The sequence below is a fragment of the Protopterus annectens genome, chromosome 2.part2, assembly GCF_019279795.1.
Source record: "Protopterus annectens isolate FY-2018-M chromosome 2.part2, PAN1.0, whole genome shotgun sequence".
NCBI lineage: Eukaryota > Metazoa > Chordata > Ceratodontiformes > Protopteridae > Protopterus > Protopterus annectens.
Window position 1 is genome coordinate 436,372,482 of NC_056730.1, and position 12,961 is coordinate 436,385,442.

Below are 12,961 nucleotides of genomic sequence, written 5' to 3' on the forward strand. Positions count from 1 at the left end.
ATCTTGCCTTGAAACAAATAGACTTAAAAACATGCATGGGAAGTTTTTGCTGCATACTTACACCTGCATTTATCCCCACATTGAGTTCATCACATGTCTGTGAGACGTGATATTAGGGGTTTGGTATACTTGTAATTGAAGTGCTGTTTTAAATAAAATGAACAAAAAATTATGATCCTTCACAACTACAGAAATGCAACCTGACAGCTAAAGTGGGTGTGTTGAATAAGAAATAGTTTGTGGTTTCTTTCTTTCTGTTTTCAGATGACAGCTCTACAGTTTCTTGCCTGTGGGACAAGAGACACCCACACACATATTTGTAAGCTGGTTTCCATCATTATATGTTCTGTGCATACTGCTTTTGAAGCTGTGATGTAGTATTTCTAGTGTTTCAGCACCCTGTGTCAAACTTGCATATTTCATTTAAAACAATATAGCTGCAAAGGTCCCCGCATGAGTGGGTGTGTGGGGAGCGAAGCACCCCGCCTTAATAGGTTTAATTTGTGTTTTTTTTTTGTTGTTTTTTCCTGGTGGACAAGTGGATCGTTTCCCTTAGGAAAAAATATCAGTGATCCATTGATTCGGAATATTAAGGTTTCGGTGAAGTCAATTTGCTTTTTAGTGGGTTGGGTAAGTGTAAATTCAATTAGTGAAAGTAGGCCCATTGTACATTTTTGGAGTAAAATAGATTGGGTATATTATACTGAAAATAATTTGATATTAATAACCATAGTTTTTTGAATTCCTTTTTTCATTTAACTTGGTTATTTTGGATTTATTAATATTACACAGCTGTAAATGTCTTTTTTCAGTTAGCTTCATATCTACTGTTCAACAAATATATAATAGTTTTAAAACTAGAATTAATAACATATTTGTCTTTGTTAGGAAATCCTAACTCTCCATTATTTTATGCTTTAACATCTTTTTGTAAGCTATAAGGTTATCGTTATTTTTATATTTTCTCAATTTGAACTTTATGGGGTATGAAAGCTTTGCTTTCTGAAAGTGGTTCAGTATGTGAAGGAATGCTCAACTACTTCCACTGAAATGATTAGATTAGATTTGCTTGGCTTGGCTTTCTAATGTAAAATCTAGTGTAAAAATCTTACTGCTTTGGGTCTACTGCCTCCAATGTCTACCACAAATACTAAAATTGTCTCCTTTATCACTTTATCAGATGGGAAGCAGCTTAAAGCCTATTTCTTGCTCTGCTGAAATTGGGTAGCATCTTCCTTTTTTAAAGTGCTCCAATGATTTGTCCTACAGGTTACAGTTATTACCATGTTTTCCTTGTTTTTGTAAGAAGTTCTAGGATGAAAAACCTCAGATCTCATTCTCCAGATTAACTTCTTTGCTTGTGATACAATATACTAACAAGAATAAGGTCATATCTTAGTTTTAAAATGTTTTATTTCATTTTGTTCAGAATTACATAATATAATACAATAATAAAGTCATACTTAAAATCTGAAGTGTATTAAAACTTGAAACAAAAGATTTTGTAATTGTTTACATTATATGCACCATTGCGAGGATAATGACTTAGTATCTAATTTAATATAATACTATAAAACATTAACTAATTATTCTTGTCAGTTAAACAATGAAATACAAGTATAAAGTAACATTAAGCATATAATTAACACTGAATAAAGGTAGCAATATTCTGATATTCATCTATGAGAGATAACACTTTGTTCCAAGGATTTTTGTTAACAATCCTGGGGTAAATTCTGGTTTCTTTAATTTTGAGTTCTTTGTAGGCAGTTTCCTTTAGAAAAGATAAAAATTCTTCAGACTAGGGAGGTGACAATTTCATCCATTTCTTGGTTATATTATTTCTTTTCATGCTATAATTGTCCAAATTAAATAGTTAGTTTCATAATTCAGTTTATATGTTTCAATGATGTTAAACAGAACCAGAAGTTTTGTCAAAGAAAGGTATCGAGTCATAATTCTCTTAAGAAGTCTTCATCTTTCTCCCAGAAGAGTTTAACATGAGAAAAGTCAAAAATATGTGACCAACCTACATCACAAGATATCATACATCTCCAACATATCATGTCCTTCTTGTTATTAAATTTGGATATTCTATTAGGAGTTAAAAAGACTTATGAAAAATGTCCAAGTGAAAATGTTACAATGTTGTCACCATTAAATATATCGTATTGAGTTATATAGTTTTATATCTTATTGAGTTCAAAAGTTGATTTTTGTTCTCTACAGTTAACCTTAAATCATGTCCTAAAATAATGGGTTTCCAATTTTTTTCATTAATGTGAATGTTGTAATGTACAAGTATCTTGTACAACTTGGATTTGAATTATCTATATTTAGTTTATCATAATTTATTCTGTGCATAAGTTATATTAAATTGGATTATTTTGAAATTGAGACTGTGATAATATAAGACATTTCTGCCAAGCATAAATGATTACATTATGTAAATAAATCCAATCTTGAGAGTCTAAGTTATATTCATTTATTGTACATTGTGTTTTTTTTATTTTAATTCATTAAACAATGTTGCCAGCATATGATTTTTTTCCCCAGAGGTTAACTTTAGTAATATTGGTCTTATCAAGAAAGTCTCTAGTTATTTTTATAGGAATGATTAGTTCAAACCAGATTTTCAGATCTATATTTCCTGTAATAGTGCATTTTTGAATATTTTTATAAAATGATTAATATAATTTGACTCATTAGGAGAAGAGTTGTTATATTATATAGTATTGCACATGTAATGTCAGAAAAGATTATCTTTTGTAATGTAATTCGTTCGTTCAACTGTAATTTGTCATGGAAAAGAGAGAAGTGTAAAGCTTTCTACTTTGATTTATAATTTGCATCTATGCAGTTGAAATAGTTTTAAAAAATACTGATTTATATAAATATTAAGCCTGGAAAGTTAATTCCTCCTGACTCCCACACTTTAATGTGATGTTGGAAAGCTATTCTAGGGTTTTCAGTGTACCAGAGAAATTTTAATTATGCTTTGTTTATTTCTTTTAATTGATATTTGTCAGGGAATAGAGCTAGACATTGTAGAATATATAATACCTTTGGAAATGGAACCATTATTGTTAATTGTAATCTGTTTTTTTTTCAAGGGATATTATCATCTTATTCCATTTGGAAGTTAGATTAGTAATAGTTTCCAGTATTTTTTATAATTAATATCTTTAGTTTCTTCTATTGTAGTGATTATGATTATACCTAGATATACTAATGTCAATGTTTTTCACCAATAATATTATTCTTATTTTTTTGAGTAGATGTATTTTTATTTTGAGTAGATGTATTTTTATTTAGGGACAAGTATCATGACATTGTGTTATTAAATTTCATTCCTAAGCAAACTTGAAATTTGTTAATAATAAACTAAATTTCGTTTAAACCAGATTGTTTGAAATGATTAATAGAATGTCATCAGCAAATCTCATTCATTTTGAGATTAAATTACTTGATATTTTTGTACCCCATATCTTATTGCTGTTTCTAGTAGAACTCACTAGCAATTCAATGGCTAAGGCGAATACTACTAAGACTAAAGTGCAACCCTTTTCAACTCCTCTAGTCAAAATAATAGGTTCAGAAGTGAAAGGGCGTAGTTTAACAATAAACTTTGTTATTGTATATGTTATCTAAAAGAGATATAAATTCTTTAGGACAATTAAATATTCTACTGTTTTAAATTGATATGCCCAAATTAAGGAATCATTTTTTTTCAATATCTAGAGTCAAAAATGAAGCTTCTACATTTCTGCTATTTAATATATCTATAAGAGTTAATACCCTTCTAATATTATGTTTGTCTTTTATATATGAAACCTGTTGGATCTGAATTTGTTTCTGTTAAAGGTTCCTTTAGTTTGTCATTAAAGATTGACACAAAATGTTGTAGTCATTTTAAAAGAGAAATAGGTATATAAGAGGAACACAGTTGTGGATTTTTATTTTCTTTCAGTACTGGAGTAATTAATGAATATTTCCAAGATGGAGGAATGATTTCTTTATTTTAAATTATAAGGTTATACCTTGACAAGATATGGTTGATAACCATCAATGTCATGACTAATTATTTACCTTGGCAAATGCATCCTCATATTTTACCATTTTTTTTCAGACCATCTTAAAAGTAATTGAACATTCAATACTAACAAGGACCAATTTATAGTATCTAGCATTAAGCAACTTTCCTGGAGGATGTAGTTATGTTTCAGAGCAATGAAGAAAGAAATTGGGTTCCAATGTATTTATCGGCATAGGGTTAATGATTGTAGAATAAATAGGAGGCTTTAACTATAGTTTCTCTAGTTCTGTATGTTGGTAGGGTTTGTTCTATACAAGAGACTGAGCTTTTGGTGTTTTTTTTTGGAAATGTAGGTCAGTTTCATGTTGCCATCAATGGTGACTCCAAAGAGTTTGGTGTTAGGGACTTGTGCAATGAGGGTGTTATTTATTGAAGTGATTTTGACCCTTGTGAGATTTTGCCTTGCTAATGCGTGGCCTAGCCTACCACCCTCTGATTCACCACAAGGCCAGCTCATTTGTTCACTAACCTTTTGTAATCTATCATTTGAGATGCTCTATTAAAGTACAAGCACCCAACACCTATAATGTTTTTTTTTCAGTTTACTGTATAGATTTACCATCAAAATGACTAGATTAGATTTTCTTGATTTGGCCTTTCTAATGTAAAATCTAACGTAAAATCTTACTGCTTTGGGTCTGCTGCCTCCAATGTATACCTCAAATAGTAAAACTGTCTCCTTTATCACTTTTATCAGATGGGGAGCAGCTTAAAGCCCATGGTGAAATGTGTTAGCGGCTTCCTTTTTCCAATGCTCCAATGATTTGTCCTACAGGTTACATTTTGTTATGATGTTTTCCATGTTTTTGTAAAAAGTTCTAGGATTAAAACCATCAGACCTCATTCTCTAACTTTACATCTTTGCTCATGATACAAAACACAACAAGAATAAGGTCATATCTTAGTTTTAAAATGTTTTATTTAATTTTGTTCAGAATTACATAATATAATCCAATAAAGTTGTACATAAAATCTGAAATGTATAAAAACTTGAAACTAAGGATTTTGTATCTGTTTACATTATATACAGTATTGCCAGGATAATTGCTTAGTAACTAATTTAATGTAGAACAGTAAAACATAAACTAATTATTCTTGTCAGTTAAACAATGAAATACAAGTATAAAGTAAAATTAGAAATATAATTAATATTGAGAATGGGTAGCAATATTCTAATACTCATCTATAAGAAATAACGCTTTGGTCCAAGGATTTTTGTTAACAGTCCTGGGGTAAATTCTGGTTTCTTTAATTTTGAGTTCTTTGTAGGCAGTTTCCTTTAGAGAAGATAAAAATTCTTCAAACTGGGGTGGTGATGATTTCTTCCATTTCTTGGTTATATTCTGTCTTGCCACTGCCATAATTGTCCATATTAAATAGTTAGTTTCATAGTTCAGTTTACATGTTTCATTTATGTTAAACAGAACCAGAACTTTTGTGAAAGAAAGGTATCAAACCATAATTCTCTTAAGACCTCTTCAGCTTTCTCCCAGAAGGGATTAACATGAGAAAAGTCTTATGTGACCAAGCTACATCACAAGATGTCAAACATTTCCAACATCTTATGTCCTTCTTAATTTGGCTATACTATTGGGAGTTAAAAAGATCTATGAAAAATCTCCAAGTGAAAATGCTACAATGTTGTCACCATTAAATATATTGTATTGAGTTATGTAGTTTAATATTTTATTGAGTTCAAAAGCTGATTTTTGTTCTCTACAGTTACCCTTAAGTCATGTCTTAAAGTAGTGGGTTTCCAAAATTTTTTTCATTAATATGAGTGTTGGAATGTACAAGTATCTTGTACAATTTGGATATTGAATTATCTATATTTAGTTCATCATAATTTATTCCGTGCATAAGCTGTATTAAATTGGCTTATTTTGAAATTGGGACTGTGATAATATAAGACATTTGTGCCCAGCATAAATTATTACATTATATAAATAAATCCAGTCTTGAGAGTCTAAATTATATTCATTCATTATATATTGTGAGTTTTTTATTTTTAATTCATTAAAGCAGTGTTGCCAGCATATGATTTTTCTTTGTTTTCCAGAAGTTAATTCTAGTTATGTTGGTCTTATCAAAAAAGTCTCCAGTTATTTTTATAGGAATGGTTAGTTCAAGCCAGATTTTCATGTCTATGTTTCCTGTAATAGTGTTTTTGAATAGTTTTATAAAATGATTAATGTATGTTGACTCAGTAGGAGAAGAGGTGTTATATTGTATATTATTGCACATGTAAGCCAGGAAAGAATATCTTTTATAATGTAATTAGTTCTATTAGCTGTCATTTTTTTTCTGGAAAAGAGAGAAGTGTAAAGCTTTCTAGTTTGATTTGTAGTTTGGGTTTATGCAGTTGAAATTGTTTTAAACATTACTGATTTTATATAAATATTAAGTCTATAAATATAATTCCTCCTGACTCCATGCTTTGATGTGATGTTAGAAAGGTATTCTAGGTTTTTCAGCATGCCAGATACATTTTAATAATTCTTTATTTTTTTAATTGATATTTGTCAGGTAATACAGCTAGATATTGTAGAATATATAATACATTTGGAAATGGAACCATTTTATTGATTGCAATTTGTTTTTCAATGGATATTATCATCTTATTCCATTTGGAGGTTAGATTAGTAGTAGTTTCCAGTATTTTTTATAATAAATATCTTTAGCTCATTATGATTACATCTAGATATAATAATGTCAAGGTTTTTCACCAATAATAATATTCTTATATGTTTGAGAAGTTATATTTTTATTTAGGAACAAGTATTATGACTTTGTGTTATTATATTTCAATATTAAACAAACTTGAAATTTGTTAATAATAAACCCAATTTCCTTTAAAGCTGATTGTTTGAAATGATAGCAAAGCTCATTAATTTTGACTTTTAATTGGTATTTTTATACCCCTCATCTTATTGCTGTTTCTAGCAGAACACACTAGCAGTTCAATGGCTAAGGCAATCCGTACTGAGGATAAAGAGCAACCTTTTTCAATTCTTCTAGTCAAAATAATAGGTAAAGAATGAAAGGGCTTAGTGTAACATAAGCTTTGTTGTTGTATACTTTATCTAAAAGAGAAATACATTTTTAATGAAAATTACGTATTCTATTGTTTTAAATAGATATGTCAAATTAAGGAATCAAACATTTTCAATATCTAGACTCAAAAATGAAGCTTCTACATTTCTGCTATTTAATATATCTCTAAGAGTTAATACCCTTCTAATATTATGTTTGTATTTTATATATGAAGCCTGTTGGATCTGAATGTATTATTTCTGTTAAAGGTTTTTTTTTAATGTATCATTAAAGATTGACAAAAAATGTTGTAGTCATTTTAAAAGAGAAATAGATATATAAGAGGAACACAATTGTGGATTTTCATCTTCTTTCAGTACTGGAGTAATTAATGAATATTTCCAAGATGGAGAAATGATTTCTTTATTTTGAATTATAAGATCATGCCTTGACAAGACATTTGATAGCCATCAGAGTCATGGCTAATTATTTAACTTGGCAAATGCATCCTTATATTTTACAGTTTTTCATATCATCTTAAATGTGATTGAACATTAAGTACTAACAAGGACTAATTTACAATTTCTAGCATTAAGCAACTTTCCAGGAGGAAGTTTGTGTTTCCAAGCAAGGAAGAAATATATTCGGTTGCAGTGTAATTATCAGCATAGGCTTAAGGATTTTGGTGTGCATTGGGTCCTACACATTTGAGAGGAAGCATTTGAGGAGCAGTGGGGCCCATCCTTAGTGAAGGCTTGGGGGGAGCGAACATTAGTTTATTCTTCATTCTCATACCTCAGTAAGCAAGAGGACTTGCTGCTGATGTGATTAAATATGAGACAAGATGTAATGGGTTCTGGAGAGACAGTCCTTTATCTGTTTAAATAGCAGGGAGCCATCCGTGCTTATTGCATAAAAGCAGTAGGGCTCACAATTTACATTGTCGTAAGTAGCTTTCCATTTCCTTATTGATGCCAGGCTAACTTGACAGATAGATATTTCTAAAGAGCAATGACTGAGAAGTGCAATGTCCTTTCCCTGGTCAAGCTGCCATCATATGTCTGGGGAGGTTAACACATGTCAGTCCATGTGCAGTTTATGATTTAAATGTTTATATTAATTTTAAAAGTGGAATTCAAATGTCAGTATGGATTCAGCTGTTATCTTGGTTTCTGCAAGATAGTAGCTTAAGTGGGCAGCTGAGTACAATACTTAATACAAGTAGGGCTGAAACAGGAGAAATATTAAGATTTTTTTTTAACTGAATAACCTCAGCTGAATAGTGTCAGTGTGTTCTAAGCAGAAGATGATATATTCAGTTACTTATCATTTAGTTGAGATAGAATTAACCTGGGCATTTGGCTGTAAGTACTATGTTGACTACAGTGAATGTTATACACACGTCAAATGTAGTTTTTCACATGCACATGAAAAAGTAGTGGAATTATACTCCAATGCCATAAAATGCCTTTATTGCTTCTATATGCCTGGATAATGTTTTTCAAAAGCCACATGTTCATCTTACCAAGTTCAGTAAAATGTTTACAGTTGCCATGGATTAAGGGTTACTTAAGAGCCAGTCAAAATAATAAATGAATGGCTACAGGTGAATGTGGTCATATAAAATATTTGTTGAAAAAAATCCATTACAGTAATGTTAGGTGTAAAGCAGTAAACAATTTTCCATTGGATTTTGAATCCTCACTCCTCTTCAAAATGCAACGTCTGTTTATGGAATGCACACTGCAGATAAGGCAACTATCTATGTATTTCACTTAACTACTTTGAATAGATGTAGAATGTTTTATCAATCCTGTTTTAGAAAAAAGTCTAAAATGTGTGATTTATGAGCATAAGTGGTACTAATTACAATGCACTGTATTTTAAATAATGTTGTCTGCATTCTAAATGTGTGTGAGCTCATACCTGAGGTGCAAAATTTAGTAAAAGATTACTAGTGAGCAGTAATTATTTCATGGCTTAATTTCTTAAAGTCTTTTGAGTTTATAGTACCATGATGGGAATGGACCCCATTAATAAGCCTAAGTATGATTAAAGTTTGTGAAATTAGAATTGTTTCATGCTTTGATATTAGCCGAAAATGCTCTTAGCAGTACCTACAATTTGCCCTGAACCGACTGCCCTACAACTCATATGGAGCTACATATATCAGTAGCATATCCAAATATGACCATGAATTCTGTTTTATGAGACCCATTGCTCCTACTACAATTGGAACTGTTTGAGTAAACCTCTTCTACATTGCCCTCATCTCTGCCCACAACTCCTGGCCTCCCAATATGCAAGCCAATGTAATCACTGGGTGTAGCAATTCCAATGATCATTGCCACTTTTGTTCTCCCTTCATGGACTACTATAACTGGCTTCTTACATCTATTTCCTCAGCTGTTGGTAATGGGAGATCCTATGTGATATAAACTTAATCATTTTCTATAATGTCCTATGGCTCATGTTTGTACTTCCTCACCGCCACTTCAATATTTCAGTGTCTGCACAATCCCCAGTGAAGCAATCCTGCCACAATACCATGCCCCCCAAGTATTAAGACCCTCTGCCACCAGTGCATCACACCCAGCAACAAGATGTGTGACCATCTGCAACTTTGCACCACAGAACCTGCATTTGTCTCTTTCTCCCATGTTGACTGGACTTGTAAACCAATGTGTACGTACTCCACTATCCTGTAAGGTCCATCTAGTGTAGAAGAAATCTGCAGGTATTTATAACTGCTAAAACTTGAAATTGTTTTATTCAGAATATTATTAAATTTATATTTCAATGTGTTTACATTTTTACTGGTTACTTATTATCCTAAATTGTATGTGTGTTTAGTAGAAACTCCATTTTATATAACTGTTCAGTTATACTCTGCCTATTTTTACTTAAGAAGTGAGAAGATACAATAATAATTTTCCAGTATTTGTTTTGTTTGTAAGGCTGCAGTGGCAATGCAAGACAGTTATACTGAGGTTCAGAGGCTGCTTCTGCAGGAATGTGAAAAAATGAGTCGCACATATGGTTCCCGTGGAACAGGAAACCTACTTCTAGAGCAGGAGAAGCATCGTAACCTTGAGAAACAGAAGGAGGAGACAGTCAATGTTCAGAAGCTTCAGAACCAATTCGAACAGGAACGGCAACGATGGATGCGGGAGTGTGAGTTGAGGCGACGTGACCAGGAGAGGCAGGCAAACTGGTTACGGCAAAGGGAACAGGAATGTCAGCAGCATGAAGCCATCCTGCACAGGGACAGAGAGGAGTTAGATACTCAGCTCCAAGAGTATCAGCAAAGCCTTGAGAGGTTGAGGGAAGGGCAGTTGCTGGTGGAAAAGGAAAAGGAAAAGCTTGAGTTGGAGCAGAAGCTGTTACAAACATGGAAACACAGTCAACAGAGCAGTTTTCCTTCAGTGTACTCATTAGATAATGATCAGGTAAGAGTATTGTTTACCAATTGACTGTTTCAACCAATAACTGTAATTTTCATTCAAAACTTGGCCTAGAATAAATATAACTTGGACTGTGGCTGGGACTCATAGCCAAATAGTACATAGTGCAGCAATAATTAACAGTAATAAGTGAAGGGTGTGGGAATTCAACAAAAGCACATGGTACATCATCTTAGATGTCAGCCATATCATGTATATTAGTACTGTGTACCCACACAACAACAAATGCTCATCTATGAATACTATCCACTTTGCAAAGAAATCCACAATTTTCTAAATACCTATGTCAAGTGGCACTTGTGCTTTCTCAACATTTCCCTGTCTAATAATGATTAGCATAAAACATTTTTTTTCCAGAAATTAGTTTAATTAATATTGGACTTCTGTATTTGTTTTGTTCTTTAGGATTTCTGGTCTTAAATACTTTAAAGATAACTGCTCTCAAAAATGTAAAATATCATATCCTTTCTGCTTTTCCAGCATCATCACTTCATTTTAACTGGCTGTTATGTCTGATTATAAATCCAAATAGCTTAAACTGGTCTGCTCTGTTGATTTAGTTTCAATTACCTGGCAAGGTTTTCCTCCCTGAAGTAATATTACAGGGACACAGAAAGTGTTGTGATGAAGAGAGCATGTATTGTAGTTCATTATTGGGAATACTGTGATTTCCATTTCTGATAACATGTTTCTCTTTTGTAATGCCATCCTTTAATTTTCTTTATTGGGCATCTTTAATAGAATATTTAAAGAACATTTTAATGTTAAGCTTTAGAGTATGATTTATTTTTTGTTTTCGTGGTTAAAATTTCACTTCTGAGCATCATTTTCTTAGTAAGATTTGAAGCTGGTAATTTATGATGTGTAAAGCATCTTTTAAAAAAGAGAAAAGAAAAACATCTCAGGAAACCAATCCTTCACAGACTCTGTTTTCAGCAAGTAACCTTGGCCTCAAGAGCAAGAATAAATTATAAATGGAATATGTATGGACACTTTAAACAAGCAACCAACCTGTTTTGGAGGTGGGAAGAAACCAGAATAAACCGAGAATATCCATTGAGATATGGGAACATACATATTCCATACAGACATTGGTAAGAGTTCAAAACTTGACTTAGATTCTAGTGGTAGTAGAACAAGATCTTTATCAGTGAAGCTTCAAGCTGTCCATATTTTCCGTAGGTATTAATTCGTTTTAGGACTTTTGATAACGCTTTGACTAGATTCAGTGACCTGGTTAATTGCTTTGTTCTCATTCTGAAATGTAGCTACCCTTTGCTTAGTCAAATCTCCATTTGATGTCACAGTTTCATGGTTGTTGATATAAGCAGATGAAGTATTTTAGCAAAAGCCTAACTGGTATGAAGACAAACCCCAGAAAAAAGAAAAATCTCAATACTGCGCTCATCATATGAGGCAAACTTATGGTTGTACTGAAGAAAATGAAAAGACTACAGGGCGTAAGTAACCTGTCTTACGCAGACTGCCTGAAGACCCTATCCCTGCATTTTGTCTCCTACAGGCTGCTGAGGGGAGATCTATGCCTGGCATACAAGGCATTGTCAGACCCCACTCTGATCCACCTCCTGCATATCCGTGAAACAAATAACACCAGAATTATGGGTTACAAAGACTTAAACCTTGCCTGTGATATAAGTAGGACCTGTTGGAAAGACAGGTATGTATCCCAGAGACTACCCCTTCTTTGGAACAGGCTCCCCATCGATGTGGATCAGAGTTCCTCCCTAACCCAATTCAAGTGTAACTTGGACAATTGGATGGGGAGCAGGAAATTCATCCCTGATGTGGCACCTGTGTCAGTAATGGGCAGGGGCAGTCTGTAAATGTTTCATCTCCCAAGCCCCTGCGTACACTTACAGAGGGTAGGGGAACTTGTCAAACATTTGGGATGCATGGCTAGACTTAAAAAGGCTCTTGTGGTTATTAGACTAGTAAACACCTATGCACCTAAGAAAAGCAATTTGTAATAAGACTGAAGGGAATGAAAAACAGTTAAGGATATATTTAAAAAAAAAATTTTAAACATAGCATTTGCACATGAGTAGATATGTTGAATTATTAAATCACTTGCCTGGATAGTAACATTTTTTAAATACTTTGTTGCCCACCCCCACCTCACATTTGACCATCAACTGAGACTGAGAGCCTGTCCTTCTTCACAAGGTTTATCGAACCTGATAACCCCCCCCCTGCACTTTCTTCATCCATTATTTGGGACTAGTGAGGAGAACATGGCACCTCAGGATAGCACCATATATTCTACCGAGGAGGATATTTTGTTATGCCCTAAGTTAGTTACCTCTCTTTTGCATACATGTACTGTCTCAGAAGAGATGGGCTGTAGTTG

At 32.6% G+C, this 12,961-nt stretch overlaps 1 protein-coding gene across 4 annotated transcripts in view; it reads left to right on the top strand.

The window, feature by feature from the left end:
• Positions 1 to 12,961, top strand: part of ARHGEF28 (Rho guanine nucleotide exchange factor 28) — a 3,217,901-nt gene that overhangs the window by 2,980,158 nt on the left and 224,782 nt on the right. For all 4 annotated transcript variants that reach the window (XM_044063941.1, XM_044063943.1, XM_044063942.1 and 1 more), the window contains one exon: positions 10,087 to 10,578. In XM_044063941.1, the coding sequence (XP_043919876.1) occupies positions 10,087 to 10,578 (492 nt within the window). The remainder of the gene's footprint in view (positions 1 to 10,086; positions 10,579 to 12,961) is intronic.